Here is a 23,079-nt window from a genome sequence, read left to right on the forward strand (position 1 = left end):
GAGCTTGATATGTAGTTGAGATTTGGAATATGTGCATGTTGACTCCCTTCTGCGAGCCTCTGCTGCTTACAGTTACTAATAATATATTTATCTGCATGGGTCTACAGAAATGTTTCCATGTTGCCTGAAGAAGAATCCCAAACATCTTTCTGCTGAGAGGTTTCAGATAAATGAAACCAGCAGCTGGTGGATGGATGATTTGGGAGTTGTTGTGTCTGACAAATCATATAAGTAACCTGACACAGTCCTGTTGAATGTCTGTAACCAGTGATGTGACACTACGCTCTGTACAAGCCTACCTGTGTCTGCTCATCTTTGCTCTGATTGGCCGGCTGCAGGCTCTCCACTGTCACGCACTGATTGGTTGGTTCAAAGCTCCAGAGCCAGTGGTTGGGCTGTTCGTGACGCCCACACTGATGTTTACGGGAACATCTGGATAGAAAGAGAGAGACAAACATCATCAGACGAGTGGCAGCAACAAAGACAAAATAATCAGTAGAGCTGCAGTTCCTCGGATGGCCACTAGATGCTGCTGTGACTTTACCAAAGTGAATAAGAAAGAACAACTTCTCTCTACAAATACAAAGTCAGGACAGTTTTTGCACAAGTTCAACTCTCAGCAGATTCACTCAGCTTCCTCTACTGTCAGTTTGAAGGCAGACTTTCATCATAGGTGTTAATTAAAGTTGAAGTGAAATGAAAAACGCTTTTTTAACACTTTTAGATCTTGTCATACTGTGCAAATATTGAACAGCTTATGCAAAAAAGTACAAATAAATCCATTTATTTGTATTTTTATATCAAAATCCAATCACATGATACCTCCCAATTCCTCCCAATGTCCTGTTTCACTCAGAAATACATCAGGATACGGAGGGTAGATACTTTAAAATGCTGTTTCATCTGGACTTTAATGATATATTCTTAAATAATAATCTCCCTGTTGGCCCAAGAAACCTGCATGCATAGATGGAGCTAAAATAATTTCCCTGTTGTGGGAAAAATAAAAGATGATCTTATCTTACAAAAAAAAGTCAAACCCGTGGTGCAAAACTTTGGTGTATTTTTTGACTGCCGTCTACATTTTAAGCATCAGTTCCCTTTTTTTATCTTCTAAGAACTATCGACAAGATTAGATCGGTTTTGAGTTTTATCTGTGCAGAAGTTGACATGTGGTTGATATCTTGCAGCTGGATGATTGCAGAGGTCTTTTAATATGCAAAAAAGAGAAATTACTAATAACTCAACATGATGCAACTAGTACAGAATGCAGCTGCTGGACTTTTAAAACCAGAACCAGGAAGAGAGATCATATAATTGTTTTAGGATTATATTTAACTGATTACTTCCGAAGATCTTCATGGCTCCAAATTAGATTCTCAGTCCTCAGACCAGAACCTGCTGGCTTCTCCCAAAACTGGATCTAAGACTAGACCAGGTCTCTGTGATCAGGACTCCTAGAATCTGGAGCGACCAGTCTAAAGAGCTCAGTCTCACCAATTCACCATCAAATCTCTTCTTAAAATTCCTTATTATTTCTAATGCCTGATACCTCATTCAATACATTTTTAACCTCTGTTTGATCTCTTGGATTATTTCTAAATCTTTGTATTATAGTTTTGGTTTGTGTAATGTTGGTTGTGAGAAGCGCTGTAGACACAAACTTATTACTGTTATTAAAGGCTTTTCAGGGTTTTGTTTGGCTTCACGGACAGGTGTCTCAGCCTGTGATTACAGAGGTGACTTCATTGCAAATTACTGTTCATCACACAGAGAGACAAATAGACCTACTTTCCCTCCAGGACACACCAGCCACAGTACGGGTCTCTGACAGCGAGACAGGACTGACAGTCTGTCTGTCTCTCACATGACGACACAGGAACCTTCGACAGCTGAGAGGCAAAAAGAAAACAGGTTGAGTAATTATTTGGAAATAAAGCTTGAGATCAAACAATATAATAATGTATGTAATATTTTAATACTGATCAGAGAGACAGACAGGAGAAAACTGAAAAAACTGAAGACGGAAAGATAAAATAAAGATAAAAAACTGAATGATGTCTCACCCTGCTGCTGGTTAAAACAAAAACGTGCTGCTGGCTGTCTTCCAGTAGGAGATCGGCGCTGATGGCACTGCCTTTGTCCACCATTACACTGCCGTACAGATCACCTGATCGATTGGCATGCACCAACACCTGCAACACACACACACACACACACACTAAAAGTCACTTTTTGTGTTTGACCAGTAAGTGACCATCAGCCCTGGCAAACCCCACCGCTAAAGTACTTGAAACTTTAGAAAAAAATAAAACCTCCCCGGGGGCAGAAACTGTTTCACCTTGTTTGTTTGTGAATATGTAGAGAAGTGTTTTATATGCAGGTTGTTTAATAAAAGACGAGAACGGATCAGCTGTGAATGAACAGCTGCTTTACTGCTGATAACATGTTGGTACACTTGGTAGTCTGTGTGTGTATATTCGTGTGTGTGTGTGTGTGTGTGTGTGTGTGTGTGTGTGTGCGTGTGTGTGTGTGTGATTAAATATTAACAGGAAGAATCAAAGCTCGGCTGTTTGCCTCACTAAGGCTCTAAGGCAGGATTAGACCTCACTAACATGTACACGCACACACACATGCAAGAACGCACACACCGTTAATGTTTCATACAAAAGGGCGTCCTGCTGGATCCTTACCCAGAGTGCACCTGGGGGACCAATAGCCAATCAACTTCAAGAGTGTGAGCACGCTCCCCTGTGACAACCAGCCCCCCAAGCTAAACGCCTGTTAGTCACCACACACTCAGTGTATCATTGTGTCTGTGTGTTGTTTTGTTGATAAAGAGCTGCGGGCTAAAAGCTGTTCACTGTGTGTGTGTGTTTGTGTGTGTATGCATGTAAATGAGGTGTGTTGTGTGTGTGTGTGTGTGTGTCTGTGTGTGTAGTTGTGTGTTGGGTTTCCCGGTCCTTTTCAGACTTTCCAGTTAAAAACACATAAACAGGAAACAGCTGATTCCTTCCTGCGGCTGATGCCCCATCTGATACCATGGAAAGCAGACGATGAGGGTCATATGATAGATGGAGGCAGATGAAGTTGCCATCAGCTTGTACAGTAAGATTTCAGTGCAGACGAGGACAACACGACTGGCACTAAAAATCTGAAATGTGTCAAACTTTCTGCAGCAGACCGAGACTCGTTTGTAGCAACTTAGTTACTTTTGATGGAAAGTAACTAAGTACATTAAGATGTCTATGAGTTGTTAACAGCTCCACCAAATAGTGATTTTCCCTCAAAACTTCTCACATGGTTTCATTTCAATAAATGTTCAAATGATCCAATATTTCAGCTAAAATCAAAGATTAGAGAAAAAGTCCAAAAACTGAAAACACATTAGTGTATCAGAACTTAGTTTTTCTTCTTTCCTCTCCCATTAATCATCTCACCACCCCTCACATTGATCTGCTGACCCTTTGGAGGGGCCCCACCCCTAGGTTGGGAACCACTGGACTAAACTAGCTAACTGTATATAAAGTAGTGTAAACTAGCTCCACCTCCAGCAGCTACAACAGTAACATGCTGCTCTAACACTGATGCTTCACTATTAATAATCTAATGATGTCATAATAATAATATATCAGTCAGAGGGACCAAACCACTACTTTTACTGTAATACTGCATACTACATCACTCATAATACTGCAGTACTTTTACTGTAATACTACATACTACATCACTCATAATACTGCAGTACTTTTACTGTAATACTGCATACTACATCACTCATAATACTGCAGTACTTTTACTGTAATACTGCATACTACATCGCTCATAATACTGCAGTACTTTTACTGTAATACTGCATACTACATCGCTCATAATACTGCAGTACTTTTACTGTAATACTGCATACTACATCGCTCATAATACTGCAGTACTTTTACTGTAATACTGCATACTACATCGCTCATAATACTGCAGTACTTTTACTGTAATACTGCATACTACATCACTCATAATACTGCAGTACTTTTACTGTAATACTGCATACTACATCGCTCATAATACTGCAGTACTTTTACTGTAATACTGCATACTACATCACTCATAATACTCATTATTTTATTTAAATAGCATTTTTCATGCGAAACTGTAGTTGAGTGTTTTTATACTGCTGAATTGGTACTTAATTAAAGAATCTGAATACTTCTTCCACCACTGGTAGCATCGATGTTTCTCAGCTAGCACATTTCTTCCAGTGTGTTAGAGTCAGTCAAACCTACAAGTGTTTTGTTAGCTCAGTTTAACCTGCAGGAGTTTCTGAGGGCTCAACGTGTTTTTCTGTCACGGACTAAATAAATTCATGACGAGTGAAAATGACGTCTTTACTGCAGGAACACAGCGGGGACTTAATCATCTGTCAGCCTAGAATTATTGCTGTCACAGATGATGAAGCGCTCAACCACACAAACAGGGAAACGATCAGTGACAGGAGAGACTGTGAGTGTGTGGCTGAGAGATAAGATCCACTAATGTGGGATTTACCTTCTGCTTTAATGGAAGGATGAGGACTCTCTTCTGCTTGGATTAATAGTATCTCAGGGAAACTTTCCCAACAAGAAGAGAGTGATTGTGTGTTTATCTTCAACAACTCTTTTTACTAAATGAGCTGTTGGAAAGGGGGGGGTTGTCTATATTCAGGACAATATGGTATTATGGTTAATTAATTAGATGAGAATGATAAACTGCTGTAGGAGGGAGTAGTGAGGCAGGGTATGAACCTTGCATGAAGAGTGATAAGAATGAGACATCATGCGCCCAGCTTTATATCTCTCTTGGTCAAATAAGACATCATGAATGAAGACATCACTTTCGACAATGGGACAATGTGATAGACGTCATTTTCAGACCTTTTAATAATGTGAAAATAATCAGCAAATTGATTGATAATGAAAATAATTGGTAGTTGCACTCTTGCTCTCCTGGAGAAAGATCATTTCACAGAGATGTGACCATTTTAACATTACTTATGAATTAACACTCTGAAATGTCTGACTGTGCTAAAGCTACCACAAAGGATATACTGTGTGTGTTATATAGAGATCATGTACACTATGAATGCATATGGATACTGTATATATTGTATGTTAGTATTGTCACCTTGTGCAGTTGCCCCTCTCTGTCTCCCAGGAAGGTGATAGTGTGCCCCGCCTCTGTTGCCGTGGTGACAGCAGTCAACTGGGTGTTGGTTGTGTGGGTGGGCCTGGCCGAGAGAGCCACAGCGCTGGCGATGGGGTTCGGGGTGTGTTCTCCCCCACAGGGGTACTCTGAGAGAGAGTCCTTAGGCATGAATGGAGAGAGAGAGAGAGGAGAGAGAGAGAGAGGAGAGAGAGAGAGAGAGAGAGAGAGAGAGAGAGAGAGAGAGAGAGAGAGAGAGAGAGAGAGAGAGAGAGAGAGAGAGAGAGAGAGGGTGACACAAAGACAGATTTCCAGTTATTAAACTTTCTGACAAGCTCTTTACCACCATCTTAAACTTTTAACCATCTTTAGTATAAATAAACAACAGACTTGTATTTATATTTATAAACTGTTATTCCACTCACTGGTACCTCAGATTTTTTATGATGTTTCCAAGCGAATTCAATTATTCATTCTTTCATAAGCAGCCTGGGAGTCTGTTTTAAAAGTACTTCATAAATAAAATGTAGTAACATGATTTTCATCATTATGTTTTACTAGATAGTCTGAACATCAGCCATGTTCTCATTTTCCTTTTGATACAGATGCTGTTTAGTTTAAATAAAACTTACATATCATCCATCACTCATTAGCTTTGTTTATTATTTTAAAACATTTCAAACAAACATTGGTAACTCCTATGACTGTTGGACAACTGGAATTTGAAATAGAAATAATATATTATATAAATAGAAATAATATATACATGTACTTCAATATGCTTTTCCTCCCTTTACTGAAAAACTCACACCGATGTGTCCATTTAACTCCTGTTTTTACTCGCTCATTTCAGTTTTTCATAGACACACAAACAGTCACTGCAGTTTAATCGCTCTCTCTCTCTCTATGTATGTGTGTTTGTTTGTATGTGTGTGTGTGTTACGTGTGTTTTATTATATGTGGGTCATATCAGTCCTGCCAGCTGTGTGTACCTGCCACTGTGTTTGAGTGACAGCTGTCTGATGATGACTCCAGCTGCTGAGGCTAACAGCTCTAATCCAAAGAGTAACACACACACACACACACACACACACACACACACACACACACACACACACACACACACAAACACACAAACACACACACACACACACACACACACACACACACACACACACACACACACACACACACACACAGAGTATTAAGGTCAGCAGTGAGACGGATGAGGAATGACCAAAAGCAGGTTCGTCTTTCCAAACCAGCTGCTAATCTGTGATGTCATTGGATGTAAACTGTGATGTCATCAGATGTCCCACTTGGCTTCAGATAACTGATAAACTGATCACTGATAAATAACCCAACTAATGTTCTGGAAACTTATCTGATGAACGATTTGACCATGTTGTTTTACGTGAGTGTAAAACAAAGGGGTACATTTTAGTTTTTTATTATTTTATAAATCGGATGGTGCAGCTCCCACTTTCCTCCTTTAAACATGTTTTTTTCCCCCCTGCACAGTCTTTCCATGTTTTTTTCCTCTAGTATGACTAATATCTTATGCAATTCTTATACATAAAACATATCAGACTTTTTTCTTTGTCTTATTCTTCTTTATTATTGTCTATATGTTTTATTCATATTTTTTATATATATATTTCTTAAAATTACAAGTTACCTTAAAGTTTTCTACATGTATTCATTGTCTTTCACTGTTAATGATTTTTTTTTAAATGTAAATAAAGATTTAGGAAAAGCAGTAGAGGGTAGTTAAAGCTTCCCGTCACCTTATTACTGCCCAACTATATTAATGTTTATTAAGAGAAAAGGGACGATAACTCTGGTTGAGCGATCATTCAAAATGATCATCTTTTGATTATTGAAATCAGTGATGATGATGATGATGATGATGATGCAAACCTGTTCAGTGAAAAAACTAAATGCTTTTTCACTGAAGAGTTTTTCTGATGTAACAGTTTATTGCAATAATCAATATTTTGATTGTGTATCTTGCCATGACTGATATAACATGTAAACACATATAAAACATTACACATTTCTATTCTATTTAGATTCTGTCTCTGAAGATGAAGAACTGTTCCAGTGCACCATGTTTTATTCATCAAATGTTTTTGGTTTTCTTGCTTTCATCCAGGTGACAGAGGCTGTTTTCTTCTCAAAGTAATTGATCAGTCATGGAACTGACAAACCCCTCCTGGTAATATGGAGAATGGTTGTGTAAGGTGTTTTCCTTTTGATGGACTGTACCTCGCTCTGTGTGGGTTCTCAAAGTAAGATCATTTTGTGTAATCGGTTTTACTTTGCTTATCTACAGCTCATGGTCTGAGTGTTTACAGTGTTTACGTTCCACCGCAGGCCCACATGCAAGAATCAGTCTCTGCTTGCCGACCAGCCCTGACTCCTTTGTTACTGTCCTCAGTGACTTTAACAAAGATAATCTCAGCCATGAACTCCCTAAATACTGTCAGCTGATTAAATGCCCAACCAGAGAGGAGAATATTTAGAACATTGAGCTGCACTGGGTCACTCTGACTCAGTCCATCTGATTCCTGCATACAGACAGAAACTAAAACTCTCTAACCCTTTTGTGATGACATCTAAGAAGTGGACTAATAAAGCTATCAGTACCATAAATGCTTTGATTGTACTGATTGGGATATTTTCATGGCTTCTACCAACAGTCTGGTACACAGAGGCTGTGATGTCATACATACAGTACAGCTGTGTACAATGACGACAAACCCTGGTTTACAGATGAACTCAGGCAGCTACGGTTGGAAAACTTTAGGAATGGGGACAAGGAGCAGTTTAAAGACTCTGAATACAGGTTTAGCAAGACAGTGAGAGTGTTAAATGTCTGTACTCTGAGAAACTTCTACAGCAGTTCTCACAGCTACAGCAGAAAACAACTCTGCCTCTGTTTGGAAGGGCCTCAGACCAACTACAACCACCCACTCCACTAATGACTTGCGCCTGGCCTGACCTGAATGAGTTCTACTGGCAATTTGAAAGACAATGGGACAGTCCTGACACCACCCCCATCCCAGTGACTCCCATCCACCAGCTCCAGCTCACCAGCTTCTCCTCCCCCACCTCAGCAGGGGCCCGGGCCTCTCCAGAACTGCCTACCTCTGAGGCCCCCTTCCCCCCTTCGATGCCTCTCTCTACTCCATACTGGATTGGGACATAAACAGGATGATCAAGACACAGAACCCCCGCAAAGCAGTCGTACTCTGTCAATCTGTCCACTCTGAAGCACTGTGCCAACCAGCTATCGGTGGGGTTCACAGACATTTTTAACACCTCACTGGAGACATGCCATGTGCCAGCCTACTTCAAGACCTCCACTATTATCCCTCTCCCCAAAAAGCCAAGGACCACAGGAGTCAGTCACCACAGACTCATCACCATGACCTTTGTGGTAATGAAGTCTTTTGAGCGCCTTGTACTGTCCCACCTTAAAAACCATCATGGACCCACTCCTAGACCCCCTGCGGTTCACCTACAGAAATGTGGACAACATTGCCCTCGACATCATCCTCCAACACTTGATTCTGCAGGAACTTATGCTAGGATCCTGTCTGTGGATTTCAGCTCCGCCTTTACCACAATCATCCCGGCTCTGCTACAGGACAAGCTCTTCCACCTGCATGTGCATGACTCCAGTTTCAGATGGATCACTGACTTCGCGTCTGACAGGAAGCAGCATGTGATTCAGGGGAAACTCTCTCGACTCTCAGACCATCAGCACCAGTTCCCCTCAAGGCTGCGTTGTTTCTCCACTTCTCCCTGTACACCAACAGCTGCAACTCCAGTTATCAGTGTGTCAAGCTCCTGAAGTTCATGGATGATACCAACCTCACTGGGTTCGTCTCTGGTGGAGATGAGCCTGTCTGCACCTGAGAGGTTGAACATCTGCAGAAAGTTTTGGAGCTCAACCATCTAAAGACAGTGGAGATGGTTGTGGTTTTCAGAAGCAACTCAGCCCCATCCGCTCCCATCACCTTGCATGACTCCCCAGTCGACACATTGGAGACCATCTATTTCCTGGGAACCATCATCAGCCAGGACCTCAAGTGGGAACTGAACAGCGGCCTCACCAAGAAGGCTCAGCAGATGATGTACTCCCTGCAGCAGCTGAAGAAATTCAACCTGCCAAAGTCAATGATGAGTGCACTTCTACAATGCCATCATTGAGTCCATCCTCACCTCTTTCATCACCATCTGGTACGCCGCTGCAACCGCCAAGGACAAGGGCAGACTGCAGTGCATCAGACATTGTGCCCATCATGGCTGACCCCTCCTACCTTGGACATAAACTTCTTGAAATGCTCCCCGTCCAGCAAGAGGCTGAAGTCTGTCAAGACCAAAACCAGACCAAAACAGTTTCTTCCCATCTGCAGTCGGCCTCATCAACAAGGCCCGAGACCCCCACTGACATGAACTCTACCACCCTGGACGTCGTTACACATTATATTAACATAACACCCCACAATCTCAATCTCGCAATTTGACACCTTTCCTATTTATATTATGTAGGATTAATACAACAACACCAAGGAAAGTTTCTTGAGCAAACCTTCTTGGCAATAAACCTGATTCTGATTATTTCAGCCAGCACATTTTGGGAAAAGAAATGTTTAATCTCAATGAGGTTATCATTGTTAACTTAAAATGAAATAAATAAACAGAAAAATGTTGATATTGGAAAAACGTTCTTACTATTTCTGTGATATCTATTTCAGTCATAAACTAACTGACTTACAACCTCCTTTCTCTCATTACAGAGGGAAAACCTATTGAAAGAAAGAAAGGAAATTAAAGCGAAGAAAAAGAAAAGGATCTTTGTATTCTGATTGGAGAATGTATAGATGACCTCTGGGACCCCGCCCTCCCCCAGTGCCTGCTGGGAACAGCCTCAGTGTGGAAAATGGCCTCAGTTTGACCTTCTCTGTGAGCATCAGTCACATATTCAGCAGCAGACCGGTTTGACGAGTTTAGAATATTTACTGATCCCACTGAGCTGCAGTTGTAAGCCCCGTAAGCCTTTTCACCTGTTTCTTGAACTCTGCCTGCCTTTCTTGTTCTGATTTACTGCCTTTCCAACAGTAGACTCTGATTTTTAGGAACCCATCTTGTCTTGTTGGCTACAAAAGAAACAGATACTATGATCTGCTCATGCATCTGGGTTTACCTTTGGTAGTTTCAGACATTTTGATGACACTGCATACTCTATGTAGGCCTCTTCGGGCGCTCTGCGCCCATCGCTCCTTTCGCTCCCAAGTCCTTCATTTGTATAACACACTTCTTGCGCTCTCTGCAGCATGTTGTCCAGCTCCGCCATCCCATAAACGCAGAGCGCTGAGTGACTTGTTGCCACAGGCGTGGATGCCTGGCCTGCTGCCATGACGATGAACAGGGCGGGTTCACCTGAGTGTTGTCCTAACCACGCCCCCTGGGCCAGGTTGTACCCACCATCGCAGTGCAGCGGCACCTCCACATACGAGTAGAAGCTGCGGTCGGAGATGCAGAGCCGGGAGGCGTAGGTCCGGTACTCTTTCTTGTGATACATGTCCCGGCGAGAGAACAGGAAGTAGACATGGTTGCCATGGACAACAGCCTTCACAAAGTGGTTATTGTACTCGGAGTAACTTCCTACAACGAGTTTTCCCAGCTCTTCCTCCTGGGAGAACGCCCGGCGAGGTGGGACCACTGGGAACAAGCGCCGTGTTGTGATTGGTGGGATATCCCCGGGACCTTTACTGGTGTATCCCCGACCAACCAGCATCAAACGCATCATGCTGCCAACCCCGTCCCTTTCCTGCTTGGACTTGGTGGTTATTACCACGGCAACCGTGGAGACACGGGGATCATTGGCAGCGACATACTGCGTGTCGACTGGGTTGGTGGTCTGGTAGATGAGCTGAGAGATGTTGGAGACACTCCTGCCGAAGAAAAGAGAAAAGATCAGACTCAAGAGCTCTGTCATCATGTATGGATTAACTGATCCAGTCTAACATGTACTTGTACTACAAATTAATTAATGTTCTTCTACAGGTTTGGCCTTCAGGATTTGTTGCTATGACAACACCTCCAGACGAACAATGAGAAGATTTAAAGAATAAATGTTAAATCATCAACATAGTAAATGGAGTTACCTCTTGTCACAGATGCCCTGGTAGAGCGAGCCACAGACAATTAAACTTCCTGGCTCCAGCCCGTGCCCCGGCTCCAGCAGCAGCAGTTTGTTGTGGTTGTGAGTGGGCGTGGCTGAGGGACAGTCCTGGGGGACGATCGGGGGCAGGCAGTCTGGGGAGTCCAGGTGAGGGCCAGTCGTCACGTGCGACATCACCTCCAGATCAGAAGTCAGCTGGTACAGGTGGTCGACCCCGCCCACGTAAAGACGCCTCGCCTTCGCATCCAGCAGCAGGTGAGAGAGAGGGGCGCCATGTAGCTCCACCCACCGCACTGAGGGGTCAGAGCTCCCGATGACATCAGCAGGGAGGGAGGGAGGGGGGAGGAGAAGGAGGAAGAAGAGGAGTGACAGGGAGGAGGCCAACATGGCAGCTCCTCTTTACCTGCCAGGTGGGAGAGAGAGAGAGAGAGAGAGAGAGAGAGAGAGAGAGAGAGAGAGAGAGAGAAAGAGAGAGACATTAAAACACTGCAGCTCTGTCACTGCAAAACTTCAAAGTCAAAAGCAAACATGAAAGCATCTCAAAAGCCAGTGTGCTGAATGACAATGTGAGGACTGAATATCAGCTGAATGTCGGCTACATCACACAGGTCGTAGAATATGGTAACCTATGTTTGGCCAAGTCACGGCAATAACTAAAGACTATATATCAACTAATCTGACACAGTGACCATCTTATCAGACAAAAATGTTGTGTATTCTGAACCTGGCATTAAATATCAGAGTGCAAAGTTAAATGTGGGCTAAATATCGGATGAGCGTCGGTTAATTGTCGGCCTCGAATTTGCTCAGGCCCACACACGGTGACCAGGTTTGGTTTTTGGGATGTGGTCTTGGTCTGATTCTCTCAAAGGACAAGTTCTGAAAAATGAGGCCAAAGTTGAGGTTAATTAAACATGCATTCTCTCTAATGGCCAGCAGGGGGCGATTTTAATGGTTGCAAAAAGAAGTCCAGTTGTATAGAAGTCAATGGGACAATGATGCTACTTCTCAAATCGAGAATAAAAATACAGGCATCGAAACATGGTCACTTCTGGCTCCGAAAAACCCAATATGGTGACGGTCAAAATGCAAACTTGAAGCTTCAAAATGAGTGTTCACAAACCAATGGGTGATGTCACGGTGGCTACGTCCATTATTCTTATACAGTTTTTGGGTTAAAAGTCAGCTGCAGTCAGCAGTCATGACCGGGCTGAGTCAGAAAAGGACTGAGAGCAGAGAACTCAGAGTCCCGTGAACTGAATTTAGCAACAAAGAAAAAGCAGAAATGTGGAATTATCAGCGGAGCCACACAGGACATGCAGAGAGATTAAAGCTGCTACAGTCAAAGGACAAACTGCACTGAGAGTGTTTATCAGGCTCAGATTAATGTATCTGTTCTCACACAAACATTAGTCCTGTTCATGATTTATAGGTCAAAGGTCACCTAGGTCAACCTGAGATGTGTAGAAGATATTCTAGGCGGGTCCTCATTATTCTTATAATGACATGTATGACTTTTCTGCACGTATCAGATTCAATAAAGAATCTACCACATGTTGAAATATGGAAAGAAGAGTTACAGATCACTTGACAAATGACTGAAACAGTGAATTGATTATCAGCTATCGATTACTGGCTGCTGCTCTTCTTTCCTGCAATCTGAGCTTCATGGTGAACGCTTTCATTTTAAATCCATTCAACTCTAAAACATAAAAGCAGCACAGTTAACAGGCTGAATGCAGAACACTGATCATCTCCGTCTCTCTGTGTCTTTTGTCTCAATTTGTCTCCGTTTGTCTCTTTTTTTTTTTTTTTTTGTCTCGGGGGTGTTTCTGTTTCCCTCTGAAGTTATTAATAAAATATTTTGCTGCTTCACACTTTTCATCTGACGGTCAAACTGTAGTTGCCTGTAGTAATATCACCATGGCAACAAACCAGTATCCACGACAACGCAAAGAAAGAAAGAGTCAAATCTTCAGTGGGTTGGTTAGTTTGTAACAGAGTCAAAACTAGTTTCGCTGTGAAAGCAGTTTTCTGTCCTCATGTTCATGTTCATTATCATCTGTGATCTTCAAAAGAGGAACATTTACATTTTAATGACCTTTCCTCCAGCGCCACCCTCTCATTTTTAGCTCAACAACTTTCCAAAAGAAATCAACTTGGTGCAACAATTTTACAAGAATGAAAGTCTTTATCTTTTAAAAAATACCTGAAAAGTGTGATTCATGTCAGAAACAAGGACAAACTGTATTAACAGATGCTTAAATTGTTGAAATTGAAAATTCAAATTTAAACTATGATTTTGTTTTGAGCAACAATGAGCTGATCCACTAAGAAGTTACATGTTAATTGTGGTGCAAAAACTACTAAAACACATCAGTGAGCCACAATTCATCACCATGAACACACACACACACACACACACACACACACACACACACACACACACACACACACACACACACACACACACACACACACACATACACACACACACACACACACACTGTAGTGTATTTAGGCTCAATCCCACACACACCGTCCTGCTGCCAGAAATACTCACTGGAGCATCAAATGTGGATTCATCCGCCGCTGTAAATAGTCGCCACCAATTTACCTCATGCTGGCTTGTTAAAAACTACACTGATCAACTCTTTTAGCAAATTTACTGAGACTTCTTAAACATGAAACTTTTTAAATTCGTGAGGTGTTTTTAAAGATTTATGTTTTCAGTAGGAATCAATAAACTTGGAGCTTTAATCTGCTCAGAACTAAACTTTATATACAGTCATTCATTTTTCAACCAGCAGGAATAGAGCTCATTTATATATTATACAAAATATAACGTTCTCCAGCTGGATTGATGAGTCTTTGATTCTGAGCTACTGGTGCTTGGACCTGTTTTGCAGGTTTAGTTTAGAAAGGAAACTATACATTCATAAGAACTAATAGGCTTGGAGCTGAGAGCCACAGACAGGAAGTCAGATTAAAGGACAATAAGAAACAGAGAATAATAATAACAGACTGATCTTTTAATGAACTCAAATTAGAGATGTTTAAACTTGATTTTTTACAGTGTATTCAGGCTGATGTTTGTTCATATCGTGGTCATAATGAACTGCACCATCCGAGGAGCGCCGGCTGTCAGACTAGTTTCATCTCGTTCAGAAAAACAAGATCTTATGATGCTGTGAATTCAATAAAAGGCTCAGGCTGATTTTTTTTTTTTTTTTTTACAGTGCATGTTCCTCTCTGATACAAAACCCTATTCATCTCTCTCTCTCTCTCTCTCTCTCTCCCTCTCTCTCTCTCTCTCTCTACCGCTCTGTGAAAGTCATGCTCGCTCCACCCGCTTCCCTCCCGCTGTGTGTTGGTTCTGATCGAAACTCTGAACGAACACTCGCTGTTTAACTTCCCCCAGTGCATGCTGGGAAACACAGAGGCCTCGGGACACACACACACTCACACTGTAACACACATGCTTCAACATTTCCATGGTAATACTGAATATCCTCACACACACACACACACACACACACACACACACACACACACAAACACATGCACGCATGAACGCACACACACACACACACACACACACACACACACACACACACACACACACACACACACACACACACAGTATGGTAATAACTTCCTCCTTCAGCCTGATGGAGAGAGAGAGATTCATCTATAATTCATTGAGCTGAACAGAGAGAGAGAGAGAGAGAGAGAGAGGGGGACAGAGAGGAAGAGAGAAAGAGAGAAAGAGAGATAGTTGTGGGTTGTCAAAAAGTAAACGAGAAACAGAATAAAGTTGGAGGGAGAGAGAGAGAGAGAAAGAGAGAGAGGTTATGAGAAGGACAGACGAGGGATGAGAGAGAGAGAGTGAGAGAGAGAGAGAGAGAGAGAGAGAGAGAGAGAGAGAGAGAGAGAGGGGTAAAGCGAGCTGGAGGCAATGAAGCGTTAAAGTCAAAAATGAGGAAAAAGACTCCGAGAGAGAAAATGAATTCATGTTTGATCTGCTGAATTTACACCCGCTGTCTGTCAGTCTGTCTCTCTGTCTCTCCACCAGTCCGCCTGTCTTCCTGTGTCTCAGTCTGTGTACAGTTGGAAGGTGTGTTTACCTTTCTCAGTCAAAGTGTTTTCAGGGTGAAGCCACGCCCATTCAGTTTTTTTTTTTTATCACTCATTGTGTAAAGATTCCTGTGTTCTTGTAAATGAATCAGAGTCGTACTGTAAGTGGACGGAGACGACGAGCCTCCATCTCTGTAAAACCAGCATCTAACAGTGTGATGTCAGTATGTTAGTAAAGTCCAACAGATCCTGTAGAAGCGTTTCCATGTCGAACATATAAACTGAAGCTTGTAATCTACGAACTAAATGTGCTCCAGTTGGAACTTTGAGTCCTGTGCTGTTATCAGCTGCTACAATAAATAAACTGACACCACACAAGCCTCTGCTCTATGAAATCTATTCGACTTTCATAAATCCCCATGAAATCCTCATGTTTTCATTCTGAGCAGCGTGATGACGAACGACCGGCCAGGGAACGCTGGAGAAGGAGCGATCTGCCTACACAAGGGCTGATGGCTTGGTGCGAGTGTTGCGTTTATTTGACAGTATCATGTGTTTCATATTTGTATGAAATGATGCATTTTCTCCTGATTACAATGACAGAAATCACAAGACTGATGATTGGATGTAATTTTTCTCGCTGGGTTTAACGGGCGACTTCACAACACATTTTCTCATCCAGACTGCGGAGGCCCACAGAGGAGTCCGATCCGGCCCACTTTCCTTCCTTTCTTCTTTTCCTTCCATCTTTCCATCCACCCTTTTTCTTTCTTTCTTTCTTTCTTTCTTTCTTTCTTTCTTTCTTTCTTTCTTTCTTTCTTTCATCTTTCCTTCCTTCCTTCCTTCCTTCCTTCAATCTTTCCTTCCTTCCTTCCTTCCTTCCTTCTTTCCTTCCATCTTTCTTTCCTTCCTTCCTTCCTTCCTTCCTTCCTTCCTTCCTTCCTTCCTTCCTTCCATCTTTCCTTCCTTCCTTTCATCTTTCCTTACTGTCTTCTCTTCCTTCCTTCCTTCCTTCCTTCCTTCCTTCTGTCCTTCCTTCCTTCCTTCCCTCCTTCCATCTTTTCCTTCCTTCCATCTTTCCTTCCTTCCTTTCTTCTGTCCTTCCTTCCTTCCTTCCTTCCTTCCTTCCTTTCTTACTGTCTTCTCTTCCTTCTTTCTTTCCTTCCTTCCTTCCTTCCTTCCTTCCTTCCTTCCTTCCTTGTTAATATATAATTATCTATATTTTTCCTGGTGAGGTCTGAGATTAAACAGAGTGAAGAGCAGTTGGAAACAATGAAGTAAATACGACTCTTCTAACCAGGTATCTTCTCATCTTTTTCTGTCCTGTGTGAGATTTCTTAGACTTAGACATTGTTCTTTGCAGTAAAACACTGTCAGAAACCCACTGGATGCGTGTTGTGAGGGTGAGCTCATTGAAGTTGAACTTTCACTAGAAAATCAGCGTAATGCAGCGTTACAGCTGACACAGCTGCCTTCTACAAATAATGTCCTCGCTCTGCACAGGGATCAACTTTTGGCGTGACAGTGTCCTAGTTCAGTCCTCTCATGTTCTCTTGTTACATTTCAGTCTCACAGTTGGTTTCGGTTCTTTTGGAAGATAAAAAAACAGTAATGGTTCATGTCCCGTCACACTGTGAGACATTAAAAGCGCCAGCAGGCTCCATCAGAACTGTGTCAGGTGGTTGAATAGCTCCACAGACGCATTCCCCACCTCTGCAAACACCTTCTCTACATCTCATTAGTGGAGCTGTGTGAAATCATTTCTGGTATTTAAAGTTAAAGTAGTGAGCTGCTGCAGTTAATTAAGAATGACATCATGATACAGGGTTGAACCATCAAATAATTGCCAGAAAATTCTAATTCGAGAGTTTATTGGACCATCTGAAGTAATTAAATCACTTAAATCATATTTTTAATACATCTGGAAGTTTTTGCAGTTTATTTTTTCATAGCATGTTTTTTTTTAACCAACAAAAACATATGAATACTATGTTGTTTAAAGCCTTTATAAGTCCTACTAAACTTTTAAATATGATAATGATACATACTGCATTATGACAGCTGTACAGGTAAATTACCTTCTATAGCTGCTCTTCATCTCATTTGATACACACATTTTCAACATGAATTAATATAATAAAATAAACTACAAAATATTTAGTTATTCAACACTGCATCGGTTTATCCGTGTATTACATGTATCTGATCTTACACTTTAGGTTTCTCAGGAAAAAAACAATCAGACTGATGATGTAGAGCTCAACTCATGTATCAAATATGATTCACTCGGCGTTAAAGGAATAATTATTTTTGTAAAATCCACAGTGCATTGTTTCTGCACCTAAACCAGACTGCAAAGTACGCTAAAATTAAACTTGTCACGTTCACCTGAGGAGTCCAAACTCTGCAGGAATGAACTGAGAACGGGTTCAGAGTTCCTTCACTGTGCCTCACTTCCTGTTTCACACCTGCAGCTCACCTGTCAGAGCTCTCACTCAGCAGCCGTGACATGTCAGCTCACAGCTTCACACCTCACCGTCCCCCTGACTCACACCTAAACACGTCGAGCTGTTTCCTCAACAACACATGATAATTAGGATGATGTCTCCTCCTCATCATCATCATCATCACCTTCATCTGCAGCCATGGAAACAGAGCATCCCGCTCCTCTGATTGGCTGTCTGGTGTGTGTTGCATTCCCGGTTCGGGTCAACAGTTCAACCACAGCTCTACATTTTAAAACTGCAGGTAACCATGACAACGGATGATTGAGGCTCTGTGAACAGTCAGCTCATTCAAGGACCCTGGATCCACGTCAAGGACCACTGCAACTTCTTCAAAGGGTCATTGGAACCTCTTGGGAACGTTTTCATGACCCCTGGAATCCCTTTTAAAGGCAATGTGACCCCTTCCAGGACCATTAAGATATTTTAGTGACCCCTAGAACATCCCCAAGCACCTTTCTCAAGGACCCCTGGATCTCCATAACTTAGAACATCTTTATGGACACCTGGAACCTCCTCCAGGATCCTTGAATGAGTCAAGAACAATTGGAACCACCTCATTAGACTCTTGACGCTCTCCGAGGCAGCATGGCACCACCTCAATGACCTGGAACATTTTCAAGGCCCCCTCGAAATCATCTGCAGCTGTCAAGAGTCTGTTATCATCCCGGTTCAGGTCACCGTTCGAAATCGGAGCTCAAGGTGTTCAAAAGCGCAGGTAACCATGGCAACAGGAGGGATGCTCCAGGTGACAACTCCCTCTCTGTCTGCAGTGAAAAATTCAGCACTTTACTTTGTTAATCGCAGCAGTTTCTTCTTCACTCGTCTTTTGTTCCCATCACCTCCCTCTTCCTCTCCACACAGCCCCCCCCCCCCTCCCCTCTCCTTCACCTCCCTCCTCCTCCTCCTCCTCCTCTCTCTTTTTTTAATTTTCTCATGGGTCCTCTCCTCCTCTCTCTCTCTCTCTCTGTATGTAAATGAAGGACACGCTGCTTTCAACACGTCGAGGTGATGATTACAGGCTGCCTTACCTCCGGCGCACATACACACACACACACACACATATTATCTGTGAGGTTTGACTCTCTTCAAAGAGACGACACAATCCGACACACACATCCAGCTGCCAGTTTGTGTGTGTGTGTGTGTAGTTAAATTTCTTCTCTTTGTTCATTTCTTCTCTTTCGCTTACTGGGACTATCCCTCTCAGTATGTGTGTGTGTGTGTGTGTGTGTGTGTGTGTTCATCTATCTTACACACACACACACACACACATTGTACTCGCCCTACTTTCTGTGTGCTGAGGAGCCATAAAGCCAGGCAGACACAAACTGACCTGAACACATCAGCTCCAACATTTCGACTACATTTCCATCAAAGATCCAACAGTTTGACTGAAAGCTGACACAAATCAAACCCTACAAACGGAAACATGAAACTCGAGGAATGTAAGGAACCATATCCTTAGACGTCAGCATAAAGACAACACAAACACAAAATGAGCTCAGCTTCACCCGGCAGACTTTTTTTTTTTTTTTTTTTACAAAAGAAGTAAAAACATGTTCTCCGTAGATCTTCCAGCAATGTGCAGCTGAATCAGCAAACTTCAGAGAGGAAAGACTGCAGCCTTCAACAGTGTAAACAGATTGACGTCTATGCACCGCAGTGTCTTCACAGTCGACGCGGACAAAAGGCAAAAAGGCAAACACACATATAGTTGATGTACTACAGGTGTACATTTGTCATCGAGTACAAAGCGGAACAGGATTTTAAACCACCAGGGTGGGAATGTCCAGGAGCCACGCCCATACACTATCGACACAGACAGACAAGAATATGTTTGGGTTATCCTGTGATTGTGTCAAAGGTTGGTCTGTTCGCTATGTTAAAGGCTGATGTCTGCTTTATCTGAAGTGCTTTGTACAATTTGTGCTCAATTAAACTTCTCCGCTCTTTCACAGCCTTTTTGCTTCAAACGGTCCTTTTCTGAATAAATGAACAGAAGTCTTTTGTTGAATTAAAAAAAGGAACAAACATCTCTGGTCTCCAAATACCACACAACAGAAAATGTCAAACACAGTCAAGTGACCAACACCAGAACAGCTTTGTGTTTTTTTATGCTGTGATCTGAGAAAGAGTCATGTGTTGTAGACTCAGCAGTTAAATGACGTAGACCAAAGGGAAGGCCGATGTCAAGTGACACTGAATTGGATAATGTGTGCAGAATTAGTTTTGTAGAACAGATTGACTGCAAATTGCAGACTTTTTTATGTTAGAAGGATTAGTTGCAGAGATAAACGGGCTATTTACAGAGGTAGAAGGACCAGACTAGTTGCAGAGATAAACGGGCTAGTTGCAGAGGTAGAAGGAATATATTAGTTGCAGAGGTAGAGGGACCAGACTAGTTGCAGAGGTAGAGGGACCAGACTAGTTGCAGAGGTGGAGGGACTAGATTAGTTACAGAGGTGGAGGGACCAGACTAGTTGCAGAGGTAGAAGGACCAGACTAGTTGCAGAGGTATAGGGACCAGACTAGTTGCAGAGGTAGAGGGAATATATTAGTTGCAGAGGTAGAGGGACTAGATTAGTTGCAGAGGTGGAGGGAATAGACTAGTTACAGAGGTAGAAGGACCAGACTAATTGCAGAGATAAAGAAACTAGTTGCAGAGGTAGAGGGAATATATTAGTTGCAGAGGTAGAGGGACCAGACTAGTTACAGAGGTAGAGGGACCAGACTAGTTGCAGAGGTGGAAGGACCAGACTAGTTGCAGAGGTAGAGGGACTAGACTAGTTGCCGAGGTAGAGGGACTAGATTAGTTGCAGAGGTGGAGGGACCAGACTAGTTACAGAGGTAGAAGGACCAGACTAATTGCAGAGATAAAGAAACTAGTTACAGAGGTAGAAGGACCAGACTAATTGCAGAGATAAAGAAACTAGTTGCAGAGGTAGAGGGAATATATTAGTTGCAGAGGTAGAGGGAATAGATTAGTTGCAGAGGTAGAGGGACCAGACTAGTTACAGAGGTAGAGGGACCAGACTAGTTGCAGAGGTGGAAGGACCAGACTAGTTGCAGAGGTAGAGGGACTAGACTAGTTGCCGAGGTAGAGGGACTAGATTAGTTGCAGAGGTGGAGGGACCAGACTAGTTACAGAGGTAGAAGGACCAGACTAATTGCAGAGATAAAGAAACTAGTTGCAGAGGTAGAGGGAATATATTAGTTGCAGAGGTGGAGGGACCAGACTAATTTCAGAGGTAGAGGGAACAGATTAGTTGCAGAGGTAGAGGGACCAGGCTAGTTGCAGAGGTAGAGGGAATATATTAGTTGCAGAGGTAGAGGGACCAGACTAATTGCAGAGGTGGAGGGACTAGACTAGTTGCAGAGGTAGAGGGAATAGACTAATTGCAGAGGTAGAGGGACTAGACTAGTTGCAGAGGTAGAGGGACCAGACTAGTTGCAGAGGTGGAGGGAACAGACTAGTTGCAGAGGTAGAGGGACTAGACTAGTTGCAGAGGTAGAGGGACCAGACTAGTTGCAGAGGTAGAGGGACCAGACTAGTTGCAGAGGTAGAGGGACCAGACTAGTTGCAGAGGTAGAGGGACCAGACTAGTTGCAGAGGTAGAGGGACCAGACTAGTTGCAGAGGTAGAGGGACCAGACTACTTGCAGAGGTAGAGGGAACAGACTAGTTGCAGAGGTAGAGGGACCAGACTAGTTGCAGAGGTGGAGTGTATCATTATACTAACACTTACTACAAAGGCCTTCATAAAGTACAGGAGAACAGCAGTATTGTCTTCTTGAAATACTTTGAGTACTACACAAAGAAGGCTACTTCCACCTGTCTGTGTGTTTGTTTGTTTCTCCTCCCTGATTTGTCTCTCTTTGTTTAGTTTTTCTGACTGTTCTTTTTTTTTGTCGTTTTTTTTTCCCTGCTTCAGGATTATTTTGTTGTCTGTTCTGCGTTATTATTATTCACTTACGCACATACACACACTCCCCTGGGGAGCTCATGAATATTTCCCGACAGTCGCAGAGACATACGGTTTGATATCATCAAGGGTGTGTGACAAGTAAGAAACACACACACACACACACAGATACACACACACACTTTAAATCCCACTGGGATTTAAAGTGTGTGTGTGTATCTGTGTGTGTGTATACGTGTGTGTGTGTGTTATGGATGTTGTCAGCGGTTGTCACTAAATAAAAAAGTAATTTCCCGAAAAAAGGCCTTTTTCTTTGTGTGTGTGTGTGTGTGTGTGTGTATATGTGTGTGTGTCAGGGCTGACTGTACATAAACCTTCATCATCATCATCATCATCATCATCGCCATCTCCCCACAGGAAGTCAATTTGTCGCCGTGGTGACGCAGCTCATTGCCGCAGGGCCAGAATGAGCTGTTTTATTACAAACACCCCGCGCCCCGTTATTACACAGTAACCATGGAGACGTAGAGGTGTGGCAGCGGAACTGGGATACGATAAGTTTCTGTTTGATGAATTTTGTATCAAATAACCTATTTTTAAATAGAAAATGACTTTTTAATAACTTTTTCTTATAATCTTAAATGAGAGGAAGTATTTAAAGCTGTGAAGCAGCAGGAAGCAGATGTCAGAGGGACAGCTGTGGATTTTGTCCTCCATCTTTTTCAGTCATGTTAAGAGATCACAGGAGGTTCAATGACACAGAAAATACTCGACATGGACATGTGAGTGCCGGATGGAGACAGACTTGAAAGAATCTGACTCGTCCTTCAAAGTTTAGGATATGAAGAACATTTCAGACAGTTGAGCTCCAGCAGTGGAAAATGTCAGTTTGACAGCATGTTAGATGATAATATATTTGCGCTGTGTGTTTTAAACTGCAGGACTTCTCTGTGTCCTCTTTCTCAGTCTGAACTATTTTCTGCAGCAGCAGGACTAGCTGTTGTGTTCTGATCCGATCCGAGCTGAATGGAGTTAATTCCTCTTTTCTCCTCAGTCAGACGAAGCATCCGCCGGGTTTTAAACAGCGACTCTTTGCTGTCACACAATCATCATTTAATGCCAGTTTGTGTTATTGATGAAGCAGCAGCAGAGCTTCTATTCCTGCCTCGCTGTCTTTAATCTGGATTAAATCCTGTTTGTATTGA

The 23,079-nt window shown here is 42.5% G+C and overlaps 2 protein-coding genes across 2 annotated transcripts in view; one reads left to right on the forward strand and one right to left on the reverse strand.

Annotated features, from left to right (window-relative positions):
* plxnb3 (plexin B3) overlaps positions 1 to 11,755 on the reverse strand; it is a 27,746-nt gene extending 15,991 nt beyond the window's left edge. The window contains 6 exon segments of the mRNA XM_062426777.1: positions 300 to 432; positions 1,792 to 1,892; positions 2,067 to 2,195; positions 5,155 to 5,334; positions 10,388 to 11,138; positions 11,352 to 11,755. Coding sequence (XP_062282761.1) covers positions 300 to 432; positions 1,792 to 1,892; positions 2,067 to 2,195; positions 5,155 to 5,334; positions 10,388 to 11,138; positions 11,352 to 11,755 — 1,698 coding nt within the window.
* Positions 1 to 23,079, forward strand: part of irak1 (interleukin-1 receptor-associated kinase 1) — a 416,029-nt gene that overhangs the window by 184,818 nt on the left and 208,132 nt on the right. The gene's annotated exons all lie outside the window — the stretch shown is intronic.

Source organism: Scomber scombrus, chromosome 10, assembly GCF_963691925.1.
Source record: "Scomber scombrus chromosome 10, fScoSco1.1, whole genome shotgun sequence".
Taxonomy (NCBI): domain Eukaryota; kingdom Metazoa; phylum Chordata; class Actinopteri; order Scombriformes; family Scombridae; genus Scomber; species Scomber scombrus.